General features: G+C 45.8%; 2 protein-coding genes across 2 annotated transcripts; both read left to right on the forward strand.

Moving 5' to 3' along the window:
• Positions 1–671: 671 nt before the first annotated feature.
• Positions 672–24,780, forward strand: LOC309564037 (uncharacterized protein; the record flags this gene model as incomplete). Its single annotated transcript, XM_082268662.1, has 4 exons — positions 672–705; positions 23,601–23,698; positions 23,788–24,015; positions 24,416–24,780. 4 exons carry the CDS (start codon positions 672–674, stop codon positions 24,620–24,622), a joined length of 567 nt encoding a protein of 188 aa, XP_082124788.1. The 3' UTR covers positions 24,623–24,780.
• LOC309564038 (uncharacterized protein) lies at positions 2,467–7,527 on the forward strand (the record flags this gene model as incomplete). The annotated part of the gene is made up of 3 exons (XM_082268663.1): positions 2,467–2,538; positions 5,227–5,722; positions 7,487–7,527. 3 exons carry the CDS (start codon positions 2,467–2,469, stop codon positions 7,525–7,527), a joined length of 609 nt encoding a protein of 202 aa, XP_082124789.1.
• Positions 24,781–26,630: the final 1,850 nt, after the last annotated feature.

Raw genomic sequence — 26,630 nt, forward strand, 5'->3', positions numbered from 1 at the left:
CTGAAAGTAAAAGTACCAGTACTGTGTTATGTAGTTATTAAAGAAAGAAGTCAAAAGTTTGAACATCATATTGTTTTTTATTATTTCAAATGCAGCTTTTATTTATACATACAGTAGCTTTTATTTTCGTATGCGCTGATAATACACAATGTTTTGAGCTTCATGAAACTTCCATCTACTGTTCTGGCAGTGGTAATTTTTATATTTCTAATGAGTAACTATGCAGCAAAAAAAAAAAATATCGGAGTAGAAGTATTGAAATCATGGAAAAAATGTAGTGAAGTAAAAGTGGAAGTAGGAGAAAAAAAATTCTACTTTAGGAAAGTACAGATAACGCCTTTCGGTACTTAAGTACAGTAGTGAAGTAGTTCTACTTAGTTACTATACATCTCTGATTGTATGTAATATCAGAAACCTCAGCATGAAGTGGGGTTTAAATAAAAAGAGACCTGGCCAGAGAGGTGAGGAGGATTCTGGGAATGTAATTTGATTTTAATATTTGTGTTCAAATCTAGAGTTTTCCTCCTGTGAAGTCTGGAGATCATATGACCATCACATTGCCTCCACCTCCCTCCCTGATAGAATAGAGAAATAAAAAGAAGATTCTAGAAGTCACCAGAGAGATCATCGAGTTACTGACAAGAGAGGTGAGCGGTGCTGGGAAGGACGTCATGAAGGAGAATCAGCCGCCCCTCACATCACCGGGTAAGAGGAGACTTTATTGTAAAGGAGAGAGCAGTACGGAGGCTCCACCTAGATCCCCCGTCATCTGATAAACACATAGAAACAATGTATTCAGTCAGTGTGTGTGTTTCCTACAGATGGATCCAGTAATGGGAACCCACCAGAGAGATGTCCCCGTCCTCTGTATTCCCGGGATTCCACACAGGAAGGTCACACCATCCCCCACCATCATCAGGTAGATGAGGAACAATCACTGATAGTATCATTAGGATCTGTACATTATCTGCATTGTTACCATTGATGTCATTTTTATTATATATTCAGAGTGGAAACCTGAGAGATTCTAAAGTTGAGGTTAAAGAAGAGATAAAAGAGGAGGATGATGAGGATGGGGGGATGGAGGAGTCAGAGTTTCTAAAGGAACACAAAGATCTGTACCAGGACACCATGGAGGAGTTATCCAGCTACAGAAACCCACCAGAGAGATGTCCCCGTCCTCTGTATTCCCGGGATTCCACACAGGAAGGTCACACCATCCCTCGATGTTACAAGGTTGGTGGATTGGAGCATCTAGAACATGGACTTCTGGAGAGGATGTGTTTTTAATATATATAATTTAACAATATTAAAGCTTATATCTTCCAGATGATATTCTCTCTCTCATTTTCTTGGTTTAGAGTGGAGATCCAATCGATATAGAATTTGAGGTTAAAGCAGAAGAAGAAGAGACGTATGTGAGGGATGATCAGCAGTCTATGGAGGAGGATGGAATAACGGGGACATTTATAGAGGAGGACACTCCTACAGAGAACAGCACAGGTGGGTCATTAACACTAAATACATTCCTCCACCCATATTGCTCACTGATTGGTCCAGAGTAGGGCGGGGACTGGATGATATCAGCCTGTAATCCCCTGGTCACTTTCCTGAGCTGTGTTCCCCATCCTGTATTCCTGTATTTCTCTTGGATAATCTTCCTTCTCTGTGCTGCAGACACAATTTATGTCTCTAGACTGGATTTATGGAGATTCTGGGGTTCAGCTGGCAGTAAAATGTTGTTTTTTTACCATAGACGTTGCTTGACCTAGACACCTGGGGTATGTACCTTGGTTCTTCTGCCCCATGCTCGGGTCTAGCAAGTTCTCTGACAGAAGAATTCTCCCGGGGTTACTTGCTCTGTTATTTGCTGGCTGTGCCGGGTGGAGGGATATGTCTGTATAGTCTCACACCCAAGTCACTGAGTGCAGTCTTAGGAGATGGGAGGCAGCGGTGTGGAACCTCTGCAACTGATTACTGAACACAAATATTATGACTCCTGAACCCTGCACTATATACTCTATGTTGTACATTACATACTCCTGACCCCTGCACTATATACTCTATGTTGTACATTACATACTCCTGACCCCTGCACTATATACTCTATTAAAAAACAAATGTATGCAGCGCTAGCATCAGTGTTGTGGTTCAAGTGAAAATTAATTAATGAACATACAATTTATCACACTCAAATTTATACTCTATAGGTGATCAAAAATAAAGTGCTCAGGTGCTGTAAATTATCAAATAAGTCCATATAAACAATAATAATTGCCAAGTGCATATAAAAAGTCCTTAGTTGTGATCCAAAATAAGGTGCTGGAGTGCCAAAATATAAGGTGCTTCAAAGTGATAAGGTGCCCCTCTCGGTTCCCCACTCACCAAATTGCCAATATAAAGAAGCCTTGTAGGATATTGCACAGTAGCGCTTAATGCCAGGATCTTTAGGGAACTTTCTCCAATATGACCTTCGATATGTATATGGGTCCGCTTCCGCTTCCACCATTAGATAAAGAAAAGGCCGTACATGGTGAAGTATGTATAGACTATTTTATTCCGCCATATAGTCAAATACTTACAAGCATAAAAGATCGTTAGGCATGTACAATAGGAAACTCGTGTTCGCAGCTCTCGGCGTGCGTTCCACGAGCAGGAAGTTCCTGACCGGAAGTGGCGTTCTGTCTTGTCCGCAACCGGAAGTACGTCAACGCGTTTCGCCGTCAATCACAGCGTTTTCAAAGACATCACTTCCTGTTTGCGGACGCTTTTTATATCGTAGCCCATCAATCGTCATATCCGGATTGTATTATTTAGAATTTAATATGTTGCTCAAACCTATTCAAATTAACTGCTGGAATTGGTATATTGGCACTACCATCCGCACTGTAATAGGCATATATAAATTTCGGTCTAATCAACTATAACAATTGTTCGGTCCGGGCATCACTTCCTGTTTACAATGCTAATAATCTATTCCGTATCTGATTACTAAAATCATTATATATTATGCATATATTACATAAAACCAATATTTTATTACATATTCATAAAAATTATTAAAAACTTGTAGTTATTATATGCATAAATTACTAATAAGTAACATATATTAAAAACTTTTATAAGATATAAAAATATAAAATGTATAGAACCAATATTTCTTTATTAGACACAATAAAAGGTATTTAAAAAATTAATTAGGATGGTGTCGATGTTGAATATATAAGATAACAATAATATCATTATTTATAATGCTCCTGACCCCTGCACTATATACTCTATGTTGTACATTACATACTCCTGACCCCTGCACTATATACTCTATGTTGTACATTACATACTCCTGACCCCTGCACTATATACTCTATGTTGTACATTACATACTCCTGACCCCTGCACTATATACTCTGTTGTACATTACATACTCCTGACCCCTGCACTATATATTCTATGTTGTACATTACATACTCCTGACCCCTGCACTATATACTCTATGTTGTACATTACATACTCCTGACTTCTGCTCTCTCCCCTCTGCCCACTGCTATATATTAGGGCTGCAACTAACGATTATTTTTATTAAATTTTTTTTGCTTAATTGAGTGTTCTTTTTTTTGTGAATCTTCTCACAGCAGGGGTTGCAGCAAACACTGAACCCGACATAGCTGAGTGATTACCTTATCTCCCAGTCTTTTCATGCCTCAGTCTTTTCAGTTTTTCCCGGTCTTTTCATGTCTTGGGCACTCCTAGGAGGAGGAGGAGAACAGCCGGCACGAGAAGGTGGCGTGTGACGCATCGACGCCTTTCACGCACGTTGACGTATTTCTGTAGTCGACGTAATCGATTACGTCGACACATCGTTGCAGCACTACTATATATACACATAATATGAATTCTCTTTTGTTACACCCATTTCCTACCAGCTGGACATTTTATATCTGATGATCTGATTGGAGGATAGACATTTACATGTTGATAATAATGTGATAACATCCTCCAACTTTGGAACCTTAAACAGAAAGTGATAATGAGGGAGGAGTCAGTAACCCAATGATGGTGGTCTTCAGAATCAGTCCAGTCTTCATCTTGGTTGTTCTCCCCCCATCCTCACTCTCTGACCTCTGGTGGGGCTCAGCCCCGCTGTTATTCATGACTAAATCATGGACTAAATAAGGAAGTGCGGGACTTCTTGTGTTGGGAAGATGGCAATGAGTGATAGAGGGGGAGGGGACACTCGTCCTATAATCCCCTCATCACTGTCACTCCTATAAAAGACAGTTCTTGTTGTTTCCTCACTTTCTGACTAAGGTCCATGAAGAAAGAAATGAACTGGTAGGAGATCAGAGGACCCATTTACTAGTTACCTTGAGGGTGGAATTGTAAGATCCTCAGAGACAAATCTGTCTGATGTGGGCGGAGTCCTGGTTTTGGGGAACCAATCTGTTGATGTCTAGTAATAATCTTTGTATTTCTATTTTAGTACATGGACGGGAGATGAGGAAAACCTCAGAGGATTGTCTCACTTTGTCTCCAGACTGTAAAGTAGAAGATGAGGACATCACACAGTATAGTCCAGGAGAAAACCCAGCTACCTCAAATGTCCATCCGGCACCACACAGTGTAGATGGACCATCGTATTCCTCTTATCCTGAGGAACCTCAGACTGTGAGGGACAGTGCCGGACCATCGTATTCCTCTTATCCTGAGGAACCTCAGACTGTGAGGGACAGTGCCGGGCCATCGTATTCCTCTTATCCTGAGGAACCTCAGACTGTGAGGGACGATGCCGTCCTTACAACAGATAAGAGGTTCTCCTGTACTGAGTGCGGAAAGTGTTTCCGTTTTAAATACAAGCTTAATGTGCATAAAAGGTCTCACACCAGTGAGAAGCCGTATTCCTGTCCTGAGTGTGGGAAATGTTTTTCAGTGAAGTCCAATCTTTCCAGACATCAGAGCATGCACACAGATAAGAAGCTGTATTCCTGCCCTGAGTGCGGAAAATGTTTTTCACACAAGTTCAATCTTTCCACACATCAGAGAGTGCACACTGGTGAGAAGCCGTATTCCTGTCCTGAGTGCGGGAAATGTTTTTCACAGAAGTCTAGTCTTTCCAAGCATCAGAGATTGCACACTGGTGAGAAGCTGTATTCCTGTCCTGAGTGCGGGAAATGTTTTTCAGAGAAGTCCACTCTTTCCACACATCAGAGATGGCACACTGGTGAGAAGCCGTATTCCTGTCCTGAGTGCGGGAAATGTTTTTCAGAGAAGTCCACTCTTTCCGTGCATCAGAGATCGCACACTGGTGAGAAGTCTTATTCCTGTCCTGAGTGCGGGAAATGTTTTTCACAGAAGTCCACTCTTTCCATACATCAGAGATTGCACACTGGTGAGAAGCCGTATTCCTGTCCTGAGTGTGGGAAATGTTTTTCAGAGCAGTCCACTCTTTCCAAGCATCAGAGATTTCACACTGGTGAGAAGCCGTATTCCTGTCCTGAGTGCGGGAAATGTTTTTCACAGAAGTCAAATCTTTCCACACATCGGAGATCGCACACTGGTGAGAAGCCGTATTCCTGTCCTGAGTGCGGAAAATGTTTTTCAGAGAAGTCCACTCTTTCCGTGCATCAAAGATCGCACACTGGCGAGAAGTCTTATTCCTGTTCTGAGTGTGGGAAATGTTATTCAGTGAAGTCCAAGCTTTCCATACATCAGAGATTGCACACTGGTGAGAAGCCATATTCCTGTCCTGAGTGTGGGAAATGTTTTTCAGAGAAGTCCACTCTTTCCAAGCATCAGGGATTGCACACTGGTGAGAAGCCGTATTCCTGTCCTGAGTGCGGGAAATGTTTTTTACTGAAGTCCACTCTTTACAGACATCAGAGATCTCACACGGGGGAGAAGCCGTATTCCTGTCCTGAGTGCGGGAAATGTTTTGCAGACAAGTCCCATCTTTCCAGACATCAGAGATCTCACACGGGGGAGAAGCCGTATTCCTGTCCTGAGTGAGGGAAATGTTCCTCACTGAAGTCCTGTCTTCCTGTACATCAGGGGTCCCACACAACCCTGGAGGTGTATTAGTGCCTTGAGTGCGGGAAATGTCTTCTATATGAATGTTGGTGGACATGTGGGGAAGAAGCACACCCTGATATACACCTCAGATATACTCCATGGCTGATCTTCATCATGTAAGAAACACTTCATAAGGAGATCAGAGATCACCAAAGACATGGATGAAGTGTTGTCCCGTGTTGGCCATTGACAGCAGGAGATAAATAGAAATGGAGTCCTTACCTTTCATTGGCTGAGTAAATTTTGTGGGGGAAGATTTCACAAACACTTACAGATCTGGTTGTTATAAATGCGTTTATGAAATGTGACCCGCATTCCCCCAGTCATGGCGAATTGGGATTTCCTATAATGGTCAGTTCCATCTAGTGGCCATAATGTGCTTTCCTGACAGACGTCCATGGCAGCATATGTTTTGGTAGCCCCGCCCTCATTCCTCCCCCCATAAGACCCCCACCCCCATAAATGTTCAGGATAAGCCAATGGCTGCGTTCCTTTTTTGTCCTCCTCACTTATAGGACCATTTTTGTATGAAGTTTTCCTACCTATTGGAAGTATTGGTGGGCGGGTCTGGTGCTGGGCAGCTGTGCGGGATGTCAGGAGCTTCCTTTTGGTATCCAGAAGTCTTCCAGGATGTCCGAGTGGTCATTGAGTTCCCAGCTATCAACGGGGTGGTGTTATGGCACACATATGAAGAGGATCCATGCCTGGAGAGTGGGCCCTGCCATCGGCGGCCATTTGTGTTGGCTGGGAGCCCAGCTGTTAGCGGGGGGCCATTAAGTGTTAGACACGTGAAATTTGTTTCGGTGCGAATACAAATTCGGACACATTTTTGGTTATTCCTAGATTCGGATGTATCCAAATCTCCATATTAAATTGTAATGAATTTCATTGAAATCTGTTAAAATTTGTTTTGTTTATTCATTTTCTAAAACGAATTCCAACTTTTCAGAACGATTCGAATTTGGATCAGTAAAAAAAAAAAAAAAACGATCAACCGATGTAAATTCTGTGTGAAGAAATAGCTGGTTGTTAAGCAGCAAGCCGGGAAGCCGGCCGCCCGCATGCTTACCAACCATGACTCATCAGCTGTCAGCGGGCTTCCACACTGACAGATGAATGGAAAGAAAAGAATGCCGGCATTGCCCAGCAATAGAAAAAAATGGCGTGGTCCCCTCTCCCAGTCCATGACCAGTGTAGAATAGATGTCCTTCTCCCATACCTGGCTGAAAGGCCCAAATCCCCACCCACAAGCACCTTACCCCCTTACCTTATCCCAATGACTGAGACGACACTGTGAGTGGAATAAATTAGCCATAGCGGCCCTTTATTAACAAATCAATACTTAAATTAACATAAAGGAAAAAACATTCCTTAAAACAGAAACATAAAAAGGTCATTAAGCTTTTTGTTTGTCTTCTAGGCCCCATTAAATGTTTCGATAATACACTGTGGGCCCCCTAATCATATAAGGCCTCCAGCCGCAAAACACAAGCTTGGAGACAACACACTACCCGCAGTGCACCCATTTTACCTTCCAGTTAAACTAACATCAACTGGAACGCACCAGAGGGACACCTACCACCAATGGGTCCCGAACCATTAACTTGTCTTCAATGTTCATGCACCTGCCAGCAAAGACCAACAAAAACAGCCATAGCACACCAAGGGTGAAACCTTACCCTTGAGTGCCCCTCCACACCCTTAAAGCCCGCTGTATACCGTTCTGCAGCCCCAGAGCCCACAAATCTGTCCCAACTGCATTAAGATGCACACCATCCCCCTGCAGGTACCTCAAGGTCTCAATCTCCAACTCCAGATGCCACACCACCACTCCCCCCATTGCGACAAACAAATTTTCCAACCGCCTTTTTCACTTTGATGCGGGCCCTGTTGACACGCTTCACAGACCTGGCATAATGCCATGCAGTGCGGGCAACAATGTTAGACCATGCAATGATCAACTGCGGGAACGAAACCCGGAGACGAAGGAAATCACGCTTGATGTCCCGTATGAGTTCCTGCATGGACCTGACTGCCAAATCGTTGCCTCCCACGTGAAGCACTAGCACCACCGGCTGCATATCTAATCTCGCAAACCTATAAACTTCTGGCACTACCCTGCTCCACATCATCCACGGCACCCCCAGCCAGCGGACGCAGGCCTCTTGTCTAGGGAGCCCTAGTTATCTCCCATTGGTACGAATGTCTGCTCGCCTGGCACCCCAAAACACATAGGAGTGTCCCAATATCCAGATGTGGCATGGTTGAGTACCTGAAAGAAAAGAACAAAAAACAAAGCGAAATAACGCCAACCCCAATAGCCTCACATAGAAAAAACACAGACACAAACACTATCTGTGTGTGCTACCATTCTGGTCCTCTAGAAAATGTGCCACATCCCTTTATGGAAAACAAAAAATTGTGGTTCCTCTGGGGTGGGACTTTTTAGGCACAATGAAGATGCCAAAAAGGTCGTGTTTAAAAAGTTATAATTTATTGACAAGTAGAATATACAAAAAAAAGGCAGACAAATGTGTTGCATTAAAAGCATAAACAAGCATATATGACATGTGCAAGATTGTGGAAACTCAACCATCCAGTCCAAATTGGATACCCGACGCGTTTCGAGGTCAATCACCTCTTCATCAGGGGTTACTCTGGAAACTTTTCTGTAAGTATTGAAAAATGTATATAACAGTATATGGTATATAACATGTAACTATTCATACAATCTGGCACAAAACTTATGCACAGTGACTTGAATGATCATAGAAAAACATCTGAGAAAAAAACATATTTCACTTACGTGGTTGGTTTGCACAGTAAATGACAAAGTGCTTGTTAAATTGAGTTGAGCCCAGCCGGTGCTGCGTGGTCATGAGGGGAGACCCTTATGGATGATTGTAGCCAAACACAAGGAGTTAATGGGTATTGTACCCACGAATCACTCGGAACAGCGGGAGTCCAATAGGGCTTAGCAATTCAAACCAGACCAAATCATGCAAAGCTGCAGTAAGACAAGTATAAGAAACAAACTTACAATATGTTTTTTTGCCTCAAAAAATTATAAAAATCTATGTCAATTCATGAAGAATTGACAATAAATAAGTTTGTTGCAGTCTAAGTATTTAATATGTAAGAAATGGGTCTGTACCTGAATGAAACTGAAAAACCAGATACGGGAAATATAACAATAATAATATATCAGATACTGATCATATTAGTGTCCAATTGCTTTTGGAAACCAAAGAAAAAATAAATAAAAAACATTTCAATGTAAAAATCCAAAAATGTATGCAAAGTGGGGAATCCTCTAGAATAGAAGCCCCCAGAGTGCAAGGTATTCCAGAGCAAATTAATTGAAGGCTGCCAGATGAGATCTCAAAGTCTCTTACCTGAGAGCAATGTGTGTAATAGAGGATCAAAATGATGTAGGTTGCCCCGATCCTGGCGGTGGACTGTGCAAGTGACCGCCGCCGGGAGCTGAGTTAAATAAGGTTTGTGCAGGTGCAGACATTTGCATGATTGGTCCATGATTGATGCCAGCTGAGGGCTCCCTGGGCGGTGTGTGCCGAACCAGCCCCCACCGCTGACGCACGTTGCCGTGTGACGCTTTGGGGGCGTGGTCGTCTACTCACGTCCCACCGGCACAGAAGTGATGCTACCGCTGCGTCATGCGCAGGCGGAGCTATCGAAGGAAGGGCGGTGGACACTTGCAAAGTGTCAGCAGTAAAAGACCTACGCTGCCTAGGGGCGCCTCTTGCCGTGCCGGTGTTTTAAAATTTCATCGAACCCGTGAAAATTCCGGAACCTTTGTCACTTCCGGTGACGCTACGTCACCACCAGCTGGTGCGACAGCTGTTGCGAGCCCCGGTGCGCATGCGCCCAAGATATTTTCCAGGTCCAATGAAATTTTAAGACTTTGCTAACAGCTGACTGAGAGGAGGAGGAGGAGGGGCTGACCCTGCCCCCCCCCCCATGTGAATGAGTATCGGGACCATAGTACCACATCGTTTTTTTTTTATGAGAGTCCCAACATCCTATCTGTTCAGAGAAATGGGAAACTACAGATGTTCACAAGGAACCACTGTCATATGTGTGGACTTCAAGGGTACAGCATGAGACAGATAACAACTACATGGATTTATCCTAAAATAACATTTATTGATTTATCTAAAACCAGATCTCAATAAAATGAGGAAACTGGCCCCAAACTGAGCTCAGCTCGTACACAGGAGATCAATGCCTCCTACTAATTTCACTCATGTACATCATACATATATAAGGATAAGTTGGTATATATCATAAGGTTCGTGTAGGTATAGATATTTCCTCTCTTCACTTAGATGTAACATTTAGTGACGGCCATGTACTTTTTTACTGAATATATCTTATTACTATTATAACAATCTCCTTACTATATGGATTTTTTTGTGTCAGCTTTTTTTGTATACATGTCTGCATCATATTTGTTACTGATGTCAACATTTTTATCAATTACTGTATGTATAATAAATGACTACGTTCAGATTCTATTTTTGTATATCTTAGTTGGTGACCTGCCTCATTTAAAGTCCCACGACCTCTGTTTTCTGTTTGCATCTTTTGAAAAAGGCACGTATGCCGAAACATGTTAAGAGGACCTAGTCAGCCCAGCTGTTTGACACTTTATATGCCATTCTTTCAAGGATGTTTGTAAGTTCATCAGCTATTTTTAAAATAAACCTTTTTTAGCAATATTACGCTATGTATGTCCCCCCTTTTTTCTGATATACCATCCATCGTGGAGTCTTTGACTGATCGTATCCGCCAGGGATCTACACGCTGTCCATCGTGGTCGGTGAATCCTGTTGGGACACTCCATTACTCTTTCAAGCCTGTTTGACCCCTATACTATACGGTATTTGGGTCCCATCCATTTGGTGAGCGCAATCTATTTTTGCCTTCACTGGTGTTGGGATTTGCTGCACAACTAGTTTTACATCATCTTTTTTCCGTGTTGGATTTCTTTTCATCACCATTTCTTTTTACATGAATTTTTTGATTGGACTCTATATGTTGTTGGACATTATTATCAATATTAGCGCTGCACATTTGTATTTTTCTTGGTTACAACTCTCCCTGTGCAAGGAGTCTCAACTCTGACCATGTCAAGCTTTTCCCTTGTAGGACCACTCAACTGTCCAATGTAACCCTCTTCAAACAATTCCTAAAAGGAAGATGAGGATGGTCTATAAGCAGGTTTTTGTACCTCCCTTCCTGCAGAGGTAACTGCAATGCAAGTATTTTTAGCGTTGCCTTTTTCCCTATGATGTTTAATCTAGAAGCTCATGCTAGAAGAGTGCTGCAAATTGAACAGAAGGGAAAAGCAGCAGAATGTCTTAGTGGTCATCACCTTGCAGCACCAGGTTATTCAGTTCATACAACCTAGTGGCACACTGACTGCCAGCATACAGGGGGCATACTGACTGCCAGCATACAGGGGTACACTGACCGCAGGCATACAGGGGGCACACTGACCTCCAGCATACAGGGGGCACACTGACCGCCAGCATACAGGGGGCACACTGACCGCCAGCATACAGGGGGCACACTGACCGCCAGCATACAGGGGGCACACTGACCTCCAGCATACAGGGGGCACACTGACCTCCAGCTTACACGGGGCACACTGACCTCCAGCATACAGGGGGTACACTAATCTCCAGCATAAAGGGGGAACATTGACAGCCAGCATACAGGGGGCACACTGACCTCCAGCATACAGGGGGCACACTGACCTCCAGCATACAGGGGGCACACTGACCTCCAGCATACAGGGTTAACACTCACCTCCAGCGTACAGGGTTAACACTGACCTCCAGCGTACAGGGTTAACACTGACCTCCAGCATACAGGGGGTACACTGACCTTCATCATACAGGGGGTACACTGACCTCCAGCATACAGGGGGCACACTGACCGCCAGCATACAGGGGGTACACTGACCGCCAGCATACAGGGGGTACACTTACCTCCAGCATACTGGGGGCACTGTGACTGCCAGCATACTGGGGGCACTCTGACTGCCAGCATGCAGGGGGTACACTGACCGCCAGCATGCAGGGGGCACACTGACTGTCAGCATACAGGGGGCACACTGACCGCCAGCATACAGGGGGCACACTGACCACCAGCATACAGGGGGTACACTGACCACCAATATGCAGGGCCACTGGTTACCAGTACTCAAGAGGACATAAGAAATCCAGTAAAACATCTACAAAGCAACTAAAAAAATCTGAAAAGCAATAAGAGAATCTTGTTAGCTGGTTCCCTCATCTAACGTGCAACAATAAAAAGCCAAAAATGCAGCACTGCCCTACACTTCATCTATAATATTCTACAAATGGACTTATAAGTGCAATGGTGACACCTATACATGAATATCCAGTGCAAATCCACCAATGTATTGCAACATAGCAGTGATGGTGTCACCCCCTCTGCACAAATATTCAGAGAAATTGTAGAGCTTCAATGTGCAAATAATGGTGAAACCCCCCACATACAATAATAATAACAGATATGCTAATCATCCCGTGTATTAGAATATAGGAGTGATGATGTCACCCTCTCTGCAAAAGGGAAGAAATATCGCAGAGCTGCAATGTGCAAATAGTGGTGAGACCCCCCGATATATAATCCTAATACAATGTACAATTGATGTGCATATTTTATTATTATGATTATACATATATATATATTGGGGGGTCTCACCACTATTTGCCCATTGCAGATCTGCAGTATTTCTTACCTTTTGCAGAGAGGGTGACACCATCACTCCTGCCCGGGTTGGATTTGAGTTTTGCCACCCCATCCCCCCCTCCAAGTCTTTCCTCTAATCTTCTTAACATTTGATAGTCATATCCCGAAAATTTCTAACAAGCATCTTTTTTTTTTTCTATCTCATGGAGGAAATGTGAGAAATAACGTATTTATCTTACAATCATTCCATAAACACATCCCACATACACCACATATATCATTAGAAGAAAATATGATTATAAAATAGTTTACCATTTGCCAATAAAAAAAAAATGTCCCCAGATTTAATTTGAAAAATCTGGTCACCTTATTGTAATAGGCAGTAATATATTTCTCTCCCTCTTGGTGGGAGTGGAGATTATCCATCTATAAGGATATACAGTACATACACACACAGCACAAGGCCGTGTTCACACTACGAGACGTTTTTTGAGGTGGCAGTTCTTCTGAGCTCCACAAGGTGGTGATCTCACTTCTAACCAGACAGGAAGTCTCTATGGAAGACAGGAAGTGATGTCAGGTATAAATAGGAAGTTCCAGGTGAAAGGTGAGTCGGGACGAAGTAGCGAGGAGACATCACTGGGAGTGGCAGCAGAGGAGGTAATAAGATCTTATTTTCACCAGTAACCCCCCCCCCCCCCCCGTCATGTTCATGCTCCTCCTCCATAGTCACTGTGACCTCTTTTATCTCCAGCAGATAATGATACACAAATATATTATTATTGTACAGAATTTATATTGTGCCAGAGGCGCAGGGCCCTGGTGCTAGAAACCATGAAGGGCCCCCTGGGGCCCTTCTCTTCAAGCCTGGGGCTTTTCAGACTGATCCTGGGGCCCTTTACTCTTGTTGCGGGGCCCTTTATTACAGTCTTGCAGCAGGACCCTTTCACAAGTTCTGCAGTGGGCCCCTTTCCTGCCATCTTGGAGCCCTTCCCATGGTGGTGGAATGCCAGGGTCCGGTCGCAATTGCGACCTTTGTGATCCTGAAGTTCACAGTAGTTTTTATTTTTTGATACTTTAAATGTATTATTTTTTATAATTTTATTTTATTTTTTTACAATGTCACTGACTATGACTCTGTCCATTCAGAAAAGGACCCCTTCCTGGTTCTCTATTGTGACACATCCCCTGCAGCAGCTGGCAGGAGAGGGAAGGGAGCACAGTGGAGGGGGGGCGCACAGGGGCACAGAGACAGCAGAACACAAAAGAACTGGATAGGAGGAGTTGCGGGGGCAGCATACAGGGGAACCAACCTCCTCCATTTTCCTCCTGCAGCTAGAGGAGGAAAAAGGAGGACAGTGATTTCTCTACATGCTGCCCCCACCACCCCTCCTGTCCAGGTGGAGCATGGGGCCCAGTTGCAATTGCAACCCCTGTAGTTACGCCTCTGTATTGTGCCAACAGTTTGCACAACGTGATGGCAGACATTACAGTTACAATGCTCATTAGAGCTTACAATCTAAGAGGGAGGGTCAAAGGATACAAAAGGCAATTACTGTGGGGGATGAGCTGATGGAGAAAATAAAACTCCAGTTAGGTGGGGCAGGAAAGACTTCTCTGAAGAGAAGGATTTTCAGGGATGATCCAAAAGTGGACAGAGTAGGAGACAGGCAGACAAATTGGGATAGGGAGTTCCAGAAGATGGGAGAGGCTCAGGAGAATCCCTGGAGTCAAGCATGGGAGGAGGTAACGAGGGAGCTAGAGAGCAGGAGGTCTTGGGAGGAACAAACAGAATGTTTTGTTTGGTATTGTGAGACTAGGTTAGTGATGTAACTGAGAGCTGAGTTGTGGATGGCTTTGGGGGACACTGAATGGAAGCCAGTGGAGGGATTGGCAGGGAGGGGTGGAGGACACTGAATGGAGACCAGTGGAGGGATTGGCAGGGAGGGGTGGAGGACACTGAATGGAAGCCAGTGGAGGGATTGGCAGGGAGGGGTGGAGGACACTGAATGGAGACCAGTGGAGGGATTGGCAGCAGGGCCGGACTGGCGTATCGGGATACCGGGATATATCCCGGTGGGCCGCCGGCCCTGGGGCCGCTTTGATAGGCCGCCCGCAGAGCGCCGCTTTAAGTTTGCCGGCCGCCCGCAGTGCCGCTTTAAGGATTCCATTGATGGGGCCGCTCGCCGCTGATTGGCCGCTCGCGCTCTCTGCCGATTGGCCGGCGGCCGCTGACGCTATGCAGCCAGGCTGCGTGCACTGCCCCGGCCCCCTCTGCGCTCCCGCTGTGAGCGGCATGACGTCACGGCGGGGCCGGGTGACTGGCCGGCTGCGCCTGCGCGGTGGATGGCGGTGCTGGCTCTGGCTGGAGGCTGGTGCATCTTTTCAACTTGAGTCTGGCGCCGACGATCCCTCCCCCCTCCTCCCAGTCTCCCACACTGCACACACGCCGCACGTGATCGCAGCAGGTCAGAGGTCAGGTCAGCTCCAGTCCGGTTTGGCGGTTTGGCTGGCGCACTGTCGAGTGTGTGTGCTGTGTGCTGTGTGTGTGTCCCATCCAGTCGTCGTGCCTGGTGGTAAGTGCTGCCAATGAATGGGGGCAATGCTGTGCGCTCTGCAATGAATGGGGGCAAGGCTGTGGCGCTCTGCAATGAATGGGGGCAATGCTGTGGCGCTCTGCAATGAATGGGGGCAATGCTGTGGCGCTCTGCAATGAATGGGGGCAAGGCTGTGGCGCTCTGCAATGAATGGGGGCAAGGCTGTGGCGCTCTGCAATGAATGGGGGCAATGCTGTGGCGCTCTGCAATGAATGGGGGCAATGCTGTGGCGCTCTGCAATGAATGGGGGCAATGCTGTGGCGCTCTGCAATGAATGGGGCAATGCTGTGCGCTCTGCAATGAATGGGGAAAGGCTGTGGCGCTCTGCAATGAATGGGGGCAAGGCTGTGGCGCTCTGCAATGAATGGGGGCAAGGCTGTGGCGCTCTGCAATGAATGGGGGCAATGCTGTGGCGCTCTGCAATGAATGGGGGCAATGCTGTGCGCTCTGCAATGAATGGGGGCAAGGCTGTGGCGCTCTGCAATAAATGGGGGCAAGGCTGTGGCGCTCTGCAATGAATGGGGGCAAGGCTGTGGCGCTCTGCAATGAATGGGGGCAATGCTGTGGCGCTCTGCAATGAATGGGGGCAAGGCTGTGGCGCTCTGCAATGAATGGGGGCAAAGCTGTGGCGCTCTGCAATGAATGGGGGCAAGGCTGTGTCGCTCTGCAATGAATGGGGGCAAGGCTGTGGCGCTCTGCAATGAATGGGGGCAAGGCTGTGGCGCTCTGCAATGAATGGGGGCAATGCTGTGGCGCTCTGCAATGAATGGGGGCAATGCTGTGGCGCTCTGCAATGAATGGGGGCAATGCTGTGGCGCTCTGCAATGAATGGGGCAATGCTGTGCGCTCTGCAATGAATGGGGAAAGGCTGTGGCGCTCTGCAATGAATGGGGGCAATGCTGTGGCGCTCTGCAATGAATGGGGGCAATGCTGTGTGCTCTGCAATGAATGGGGAAAGGCTGTGGCGCTCTGCAATGAATGGGGGCAATGCTGTGGCGCTCTGCAATGAATGGGGGCAATGCTGTGCGCTCTGCAATGAATGGGGGCAATGCTGTGGCGCTCTGCAATGAATGGGGGCAATGCTGTGCGCTCTGAAATGAATGGGGGCAATTCTGTGCGCTCTGAAATGAATGGGGGCAATGCTGTGGTGCTCTGCAATGAATGGGGGCAATGCTGTGGCGCTCTGCAATGAATGGGGGCAAGGCTGTGGCGCTCTGCAATGAATGGGGGCAATGCTGTGCGCTCTGCAATGAATGGGGGCAATGCTGTGGCGCTCTGCAATGAATGGGGGCAATGCTGTGCGCTCTGCAATGAATGGGGGCAATGCTGTGCGCTCTGCAATGAATGGGGGCAATGCTGTGGCGCTCTGCAATGAATGGGGGCAATGCTGTGGCGCTCTGCAATGATCATTGGGGGCAAGCCTGTGGCACTCTGCAATGATTGGGGGCAATGCTGTGGGCACTCTGCAATGAATGGGGGCAATGCTGTGGTCACTGTGCATTGAAAGGGGGACACGCTGGTCACTGTGCATTGTAAGGGGGGCACGCTGGTTACTCTACATTGAAAGGGGGGCACGCAGCGCTGGTCACTGTGCACTGAAAGGGGGGCGCGCTGGTCACTGTGCATTGAAAGGGGGGCACCCTTGTCACTGTGCATTGAAAGGGGGGCACCCTGGTCACTGTGCATTGAAAGGGTGGCACGCCTTTAAATGTAGTCTAATCACCATAACAATAAAGGGTCTAATCTTGATGATTGCGCCACGTTTACAACTTTTTTGTGCTCTTTATATACAAGTCCTTTGTGTGCTTTTATATCGGTCTTATCTATAAATAATGCTCTCATTAAATGTGCTTTAAAATGCATGATTTTACCTTTTTATGAACAAGAACTCAACGTTGTGCTGGTATGACGACGCAATGCTATGGGGCTGGTATGTAATTTTTTCCGGGGCTGGTATGTAATTTTTTCCAGGGCTGGTTTTCATACCCAGTCCGGCCCTGATTGGCAGAGAGGGGTGGAGGACACTGAAAGGAAGCCAGTGGAGGGTTTGACAGTGAGGGGGTGGAGGACACTGAATGGAAGCCAGTGGAGGGTTTGACAGTGAGGGGGTGGAGGACACTGAATGGAATCCAGTGGAGGGATTGGCAGAGAGGGGTGGAGGACACTGAAAGGAAGCCAGTGGAGGGATTGGCAGAGAGGGGTGGGGGACTTTGAAAGGAAGCCAGTGGAGGGTTTGGCAGAGAGAGGTGGAGGACACTGAATGGAAGCCAGTTGAGTGTTTGGCAGAGGGGCGTGGAGGACACTGAATGGAAACCAGTGGAGGGATTGGCAGAGAGGGGTAGCAGATGTTGAGTGGTTGGTAAGGTGGATAACCCTGGCTGCAGCATTCATGATGGACTAAAAGGGTGGGGGGTGGTAACCCATATAAAGGTAATCTAATGAGGAGGAAGTTTAAATAGTTGAGGCAAGAGATGACCAGGGAGGGAACTAGGAGCTTTATGGTGTTATTGGTTAGGAAGGGGGGTATTTTGGAGATGTTGAGGAGGCAAGGTTTGGATGTGGGGCCGAAAGGATAGTTCAGAGTCCAGAATTACACCTAGCACCCTGAAATGCGGGGACGAGTGGATAGTTGAGAAGTTGATTTTGACACAGAAGTCAGGGGAAGCAGCACGTGGGGAAGGAAATATTTTGAGCTCGGTTTTTGATAGATTGAGTTTGAGAAAGTGATGTGACATCCATGTTTATATGTCTGTTAGTAAATTAGTTATATGTGAGGAGACTGATGGAGTGAGCTGAGGGGTAGAGACAAATATTTGGGTGTCATCAGTGTAGAAATGGTATTGGAAGGCATGGAGGCTATGAGCTCACCCAGGCAAGAGGTTTAGATGGAGAACAGGAGTGATCCAAGAACAGAACCTTGTGGGACCCCGATGGAGAAAGGAAGAGGAGAGGAGGAAGTAAAGTTGTGACTCTGAAGGTGTGGTGGGATAGGTAGGATGAGAACTAGTGAAGAGTACAGTCACTGAGACCAAAGGATTGGAGTTTTTTAAGAAGGAGGGGGTGGTCTACTGTGTCAAAGGCAGCAGAGAGGTCCAGAAGTAGGAGTACAGAATAATGTCCATTGGATTTGGCCATTAGCAGATATTTTTGGAGTTTAAGGAGAGCGGTTTCTGTGGAGTGTTGAGGATGAAATCCTGATTAAAAGGGATCAAGAAGATTATTGTCAGTGAAATAGGCGCTCAGTTGGTTGTAGACTAGACATTCAGGAAGTTTGGAGGAAAAGGGGAGCAAGGAGATAGGGTGTAGGTTGTTAAAATTGGTGGGGTCCAATTAAGGTTTTTTAAGTATGGAAGTGATGCCAGAAGAGAGGGAGTGATTGAAGATGTTGGATAGAGAGTGTAGGATAGAGTCAGAGGGTGACCGCAATATTTGCAAGGGTCCAGGGAGCAGGTGGTTAGGTGGGTGCTGAAAAAAGTTTAGCAACCTCGTGTATAGTAGCAGGGTTGAAAAAGGAAAGAGTTGATTGTGCCGGTGAATATGGAGTGATATCTGTACAGCGGAGATCTCATCATGAATTGTATCAATCTTATTTTTGTAGTGATTGGCGATCTCCTGGACAGTGGATCAGTTAGTGGATGAAGGCAGTCGAGGACGAAGTAGCATTAAGGGTAGAGAAGGGTTGATGGGCATGGGAAGACGAATTGTTAATGAGAGTGATAAAATGGGTCTGCTTGGCAGTGAGGAGACAGGATTTGTATTTTTGGAGGGCAGATTTATATTGGTTGAAGTCTTTAGAAGACTTATTCTTACACCACAGGCGCTCAAGAGATGTTTTTTGAGACTTCTGGTGTCATCTGTTTGCCACGGTTGTAGGGGTCGGGACATAAATCTGTGTGTACTGAGGGGGTCAAGCTCATCCAGGGTGGAGGACCGAGATCTATTGTAGACAGAAGTGGTTAGATTGGGGCAGGACATGGGTGAGATTTTGTCATAGAGGTGGTCAGTAGCAGGGAAGAGAAGGGTTAGGTGGGGAAGGTTTCTATGGGTAACTGGTTGGAGGGAGAGGAGGTGAAAGTCTGGGAGATTATGAAACTAATATTGTGGTGATCAGAGAGAGAAAAGGATTGTTGGAGAGGTAGCACAGAGTGCATAGGTAGGAGAATACATAGTCAAGGGTGTTGCCATCAAAGTGGAAGCATTAATCTATTGCTTCAGGTCAAAAGAGGAGGTTAGACTGAAAAGTTTAGAAGTAGTAGGAGTGTTAGTTTTAACAGTGATGTTGAAGTCACCGCGAATGATTTTGGGAATTTCAGAAGAGAGAAAGTAGGGTAGCCAGTCATCAAGAAAGGTTGATACAAGTCCAGGAGGCAGATAGATCACAGCACTTCTAAAATAAACTGGGGAAAATCGATAAATACAATGTGCCTCAAATGAGGAGAGTGACAGAGAGGCAGGTGGGTGAAGTCCCTGAAAGATGCTATGTGGAGCTAGAAGGATTCCCACGCCACCTCCCTTCCATCTACCGGGTGTGAGGAAGAGAGTCCAGAGAAGGCCATCATGGGAGAGGGAAGCAGGAGCAGCAGTGTTGGATTCATGAAGCCAGGTTTCAGTAACAGCAAGTAGTTAGTGATAAAGAGGTCCTGGACAGAAGCTAGTTTATTACAGACAGAGCAGGCATTCCAAAGGGCGCAAGAGAAGGGGAGGCTGGTTTTGGGAAGAAGAGGGTTAGAAACTAAATTGTGTGGGTTGCTGCTCTTGCCAGAGGGCATGGGGTGATGGGAGTTTTGGATACAGTTCAGCGATGGAGGCCCAGGGTTTGTGGTTTAATCTCCAGAGGTTGGGAGAAGCAGAAGGGTGAGGCAGGTAATATGGTATTGCCATTTATATGAAGGTACATGCCTCAGGGTTCTGGAGGTTTTATTAGCACGTGGGTTTAGAATTAGCAGGAGTTGGGTGAGTGCAGGAATAGGGAGAGGACAGAAGTGAGGGTGATATATACAGGCTGTGGGGTGGAGAAGAGGGGTGAAGAAAGGGAGATTAAGGAGTGAGGACACAACTATCAGAAGGATTGGTAGAAAGTGCATGTTACAGAGAGGAAGGAGAGCTGAATTAGGAAACAAGGTCACCTGCAGTCTGTTTGGCATTTTTCAAAGTAGTTTGCTGTGTATTCTCGCTTTGTGCAATCGCTGAAGTGCAAAGCCGAAGTGCGCCCACTTAAATAAAGAACCCACCTATAGAAAGACGTGTGTTCCCCAGCCATATATAGTGTGGAAACGTAGATGTACCCCTTCAGGGTCATAGCATTCCCCCACTTACAGGGCTGATACATTTCCTTCATTTTGGTGATGTCTCCTTTTCCACCAATGACCTTCTCACCTCATCAATCTATTGTAGAATTACTACATCTATACTAACAGTGTTACGCTTACCCCTAACGCAGGTGGTCAGACACTATAGCTGGCTTCTGTGTTCTTCGCCTATAGCAGCCTCCTTTCCCATAAGGCAAGCAGGCCTACCGATACTCAGTTGCCCCCAGGACTTAAACACAATGCTGTGATGAATGTTGTGCAGAAAAACTATCAGCGCAGTTATAACCAAAAAATAAATAAATTAATCTCAGAGCAGGGATATAATCAACCAGTGTACAAACCCAAAACAGTGTATAAAATAAGAAGATCCGGCAGCGAACACAAAATAGTGTTATTCACTTACACAATACAATTTGATCAAACTTAAAAGGTGCTGCGCCAGAAACAAAGTGTAACATATAATGGAAATCAATCTGTGTATACAATAAAAAGTGCAATCTCAGTGTCCATAAATCATAGGTGCATTCTGGTATCCAGAACTGTGATCACCCAATAACGTGATTAGTACAAAATACTGTGCTCCACTCCACCGCCACCAGAGATCTAAGCCTCTCACCTTTGACCCAGAGACCTGAGCCAAACAAAGCTTTTACCCCTCAGGGGTCACAGGCAGGTGTCACTGGATGGTGTGGAGGTTTCACTAACAGATGCAGTGGGACCAGGTAACTGCGATGGTGCCGCTCTCACACAGGGCACAAAGAGATCACCACATAAGCAGAAAGAAATCTAATGCTCTCCGTGTGGGTAAAGCATATACAGCCGTAGAGCTCTACTGTTGAAGTCCGCATCTATCGGCAAAGCTGTAGCGTGTATAGGGGGCGGAGCCTTTCCTGCTGCTCGCTGCATCCTCTCTGTTCTGCGGTCTTATTGTATTATGAGCATGTCTCCAAGAAGCTGCTTGTGAGTACCTTTATTTCAATAAATGGCTGTATATGCTTTACCCGCATGGAGAGCATTAGATTTCAACGACAGTCCAGTTAACAAGGCAGGCAAGGTTCAGAATAGTCAGGGTCAAATCCGTAGTCAAAAGGCAGGCAGAGTTCAGAGAGTAGTCGAGATCTAAATTAAGGCCTTCAACAAGGGAATCCAAACAGCAGGGCAGACAAACAGAGAGCTTGGAGCACGTGTTACAAACGCAATATCACAAGCATGGGACTGCAGGCTTGGCTGGCTTCAATCAGATTTGGTCTCCACCCAGAGACTGACCACATCACTCACTTTGCAGATAGGCTGAAAGAAAGAAAGAATACATCACAGCCAAAACCAGGATGCTGGAATGATGAGCAAGAGCACAACTGTCAGCAACCATAAACCAGGCAGAGAAAGAAAATGTAGTTAAAAATCACACCTTTAATGTAATAGCAAAAATAACAGAACAGGAACGTAGTCAAAAACAGAAGCCAGGGTTTGGAAGACAGAGCGGGTAATCAGACAAGCTGGGATCAGAAATCAGCGTTGTCAGAAACCAAAAATCAGAATCAGAAGAGACGTCAGCCAGGGCAAGTCATAACAGGAACACAGCAGAGACACGCTAGAGATGTTGACCAGGAAAGACACGGAGGAAATGAGCAAGGCAGTTTAAATAGCAAAAAGGGGCTGGCTGTAGGCTGGACTAATGAGGCAGGTAATGGTAACCAGGTGAGTCACTGTGGAAACAATGAATGGCTGGTAATTATCCGACAGCTGAGCAGCCTCTGTGCACTGAGTAGAGAGCTGCTATTAATAGCAGAAACCCAGCCCTGACAACAACCCACTCCTGACAAACAGATTAAACTACTTTTATTAGTGGTGGGGGGGGGTGTATTTAAGGAGGATTGGAATATGTATGTCTTTATTTTTTAGGATTCAAATAAGAAAGAGGAAAAAATTTCATTTGTAGTAAATATCCGGAATTGTTTTTTTTTTTTTTTTCCATAATGATCCCAGTCTCAGATATTCATCCTAAAATGTGATCAGTAAAGTCTCCGGAGTACACGGAGATCACAGGAATATGATGAGTCCTGACAAAGCCCACAGAAAAAGTTCATCTTTAATTTTAGAAGAGGTGGGACGCACCTGGGAGAATATGATTCTTTGTGTGCAGAAACCTCACACAGTGCCCCCACAGCTCCTCCTCCCAATGTCCCTCCAATCAGAGTCAGAATATCCTATGACACCACACTGACCTCACATCTCCTCCTCCCAATGTCTCTCCAATCAGAGTCAGATAATCCTATGACACCACACTGGCCTCACAGCTCCTCCTCCCAATGTCTCTCCAATCAGAGTCAGAGAATCCTATGACCTCACAGCTCCTCTCTCCAATATCCCGCTATCCAACTCTTTATGTCTGATGCTCTTAGGATGTGGGCTGAACCCCAGGCCTCCTTACTTTCAGAGTAGGGTTGTTGGACCTGCATTGTATGGAATATCAGAAACCTCAGCATGAAGTGGGGTTTAAATAAAAAGAGACCTGACCAGAGAGGTGAGGAGGATTCTGGGAATGTCATTTGATTTTACTATTTGTGTTCAAATCTAGAGTTTTCCTCCTGTGAAGTCTGGAGATCATATGACCATCACATTGCCTCCACCTCCCTCCCTGATAGAATAGAGAAATAAAAAGAAGATTTGAGAAGTCACCAGAGAGATCATCGAGTTGCTGACAGGAGAGGTGAGCGGTGCTGGGAAGGACGTCATGATGGAGAATCAGCCGCCCCTCACATCACCGGGTAAGAGGAGACTTTATTGTAAAGGAGAGAGCAGTACGGAGGATCCACCTAGACCCCCCATCATCTGATAAACACATAGAAACAATGTATTCAGTCAGTGTGTGTGTTTCCTACAGATGAATCCAGTAATGGGAACCCACCAGAGAGATGTCCCCGTCCTCTGTATTCCCGGGATTCCACACAGGAAGGTCACACCATCCCTCACCATCATCAGGTAGATGAGGAACAATCACTGATAGTATCATTAGGATCTGTACATTATCTGCATTGTTACCATTGATGTCATTTTTATTATATATTCAGAGTGGAAACCTGAGAGATTCTAAAGTTGAGGTTAAAGAAGAAATAAAAGAGGAGGATGATGAGGATGGGATGATGAAGGAGTCAGAGTTTCTAAAGGAACGCAAATATCTGTACCAGGGCACCATGAAAGAGTCATCCAGCTTCAGAAACCCACCAGAGAGATGTCCCCGTCCTCTGTATTCCCGGGATTCCACACAGGAAGGTCACACCATCTCTCACCATCATCAGGTAGATGAGGAACAATTATTGGAGTTATAATTTATATACAAGCATGTTTGTTACAATGAATATTTTATTATATATTCAGGGTGATAATATTGATGTTAAAGAAGAATATAAAGAGGAGGATGAGGAGTATGGAGTGATGGAGGAGTTTACAGAAGGACACAAGAATATGATGGAACCACCTTATACCAGGAACCCACCAGAGAGATGTCCCCGTCCTCTGTATTCCTGGGATTCCACACAGGAAGATCACACCATCCCTCAATGTTACAAGGTTGGTGGATTGGAGCATCTAGAACATGGACTTCTGGAGAGGATGTATTTTTTTTATTTATATATAATATCACAATATTAAAGCTTATATCCTACAGATGATATTCTCTCTCTCATTTTCTTTGTTTAGAGTGGAGATCCAATCGATATAGAATTTGAGGTTAAAGCAGAAGAAGAAGAAGAGACGTATGTGAGGGATGATCAGCAGTCTATGGAGGAGGATGGAATAACGGGGACATTTATAGAGGAGGACACTCCTACAGAGATCAGCACAGGTGGGTCATTAACACTAAATACATTCCTCCACCCATACTGTTCACTGATTGGTCCAGAGTAGGGCAGGGACTGGGTGATATCAGCCTGTAATCCCCTGGTCACTTTCCTGAGCTGTGTTCCCCGTCCTGTATTCCTGTATTTCTCTCGGATAATCTTCCTTCTCTGTGCTGCAGACACAATTTATGTCTCTAGACTGGATTTATGGAGATTCTTGGGTTCAGCTGGCAAAAATTTTTGATAATTACCAAAGACGTTGCTTGACCTAGACACCTGGGGTATGTACCTTGGTTCTTCTGCCCCTTGTCCGGTTCTAGCAAGATCTCTGACAGAAGAATTCTCCCGGGGTTACTTGCTCTGTTATTTGCTGGCTGTGCCGGGTGGAGGGATATGTCTGTATAGTCTCACACCCAAGTCACTGAGTGCAGTCCCAGGAGATGGAAGGCAGTGGTGTGGGACCTCTGCAACTGATTACTGAACACAAATATCATGAGTCCTGACCTCTGCACTATATACTCTATGCTGTACATTACATACTCCTGACCCCTGCACTATATATACTCTATGCTGTACATTACATACTCCTGACTTCTGCTCTCTATCCTCTTCCCACTGCTATATATACACATAATATGGATTCTCTTTTGTTACACCTATTTTCTACCAGCTGGACATTTTATATCTGATGATTTGATTGGAGGACAGACTTTTACATGGTGATAATAATGTGATAACATCCTCCAACTTTGGAACCTTAAACAGAAAGTGATAATGAGGGAGGAGTCAGTAACCCAATGATGGTGGTCTTCAGGATCAGTTCAGTCTTCATCTTGGTTTTTCTCCCCCCATCCTCACTCTCTGACCTCTGGTGGGGCTCAGCCCCGCTGTTATTCATGACTAAATCATGGACTAAATAAGGAACTGCGGGACTTCTTGTGTTGGGAAGATGGCAATGAGTGATAGAGGGGGAGGGGACACTCGTCCTATAATCCCTTCATCACTGTCACTCCTATAAAAGACAGTTCTCTTACGTCCTCCGACAGTCGCCGCCCACTCATACAGTCTTCACCAATGGGGTATTGACTTCCTCTCCTTAGGAGTAGCTAGGCATAAGACTTGTTAAAACAAAATCATTTACATAGACACACCCATGGGGGCTGTCCCACGGGTCCAATACCCCCCCTGCAATAGCCACCCCAACTCAGTTTGTCTTCTGCCTAGTTCATAGGCTTCCCTGTGCTGGTGCTCCAGTCTCAGCCTTCTTCTTCTATTTCATGATTTTATTTTCTGAAAATGTCATTTTTTCTTTGCTTTGCTAGCTGTTTATTTTGTCAGCTTTTAGTTAGTCGGATCTCCGATGAAGATGGAGTTTGCGGAGCTGGGAATCGGACTGGTCGTCCTGGTTATCCAGGACAGAAGGTTACATGGAATCCCAGCCCGCCATTGAGCATTTTGCAGGCTATGTGTTCGCCCTGGCCTCATAAACGACCCATCCCTGTCCTCAGGGATGCAGCCTGTGAGGTGGCTACCTCACCGGACACATCCACGGTTCGTCCATGCACTTCTGGTGTCCTCCATTTTTGGCTGGCGGCACTCCCCTGCCATCTGAGGGTGGGCGGTTTTCCGTTTGATATGAGGCACCCCACGCCATCGGGTACAGGTAAGTACACTCTGTGTGGGGCCTCTGTCTGGGGTCGGCAGTCCTGTGTGTCTGTGGTGTCCCCTGTGTCTGTGTGTATTGGGCTCCCTGATCCCGGTCCCTGCGGGGTTTTTTTCCTTCAATCTGGTGTGGACCAGCGCCTTGCGCTGGCCACGATTAAGGGCCAGGTATCTGCACTGGCTGTTCTTTTTCAGCGCCCTGTGGCGTCTAATTCTTTGATTCGCGTCACTTGGCCCCTCCTAGAAGGGAGCCTCTACCTCCGTGGGACTTGAACCTGGTTCTGTCCGTGTTACAACGTTCCCCATTTGAAAACATCAGGGAGATTTCGTTACCTCTGCTGTCTAAAAAGGTTGCCTTTCTGGTAGCGATCACCTCTGCTTGCAGAGTGTCGGAGTTGGCGGCTTTATCTTGC

Source organism: Pelophylax lessonae, assembly GCF_965119305.1.
Source record: "Pelophylax lessonae genome assembly, chromosome: 9".
Classification (NCBI taxonomy): domain Eukaryota; kingdom Metazoa; phylum Chordata; class Amphibia; order Anura; family Ranidae; genus Pelophylax; species Pelophylax lessonae.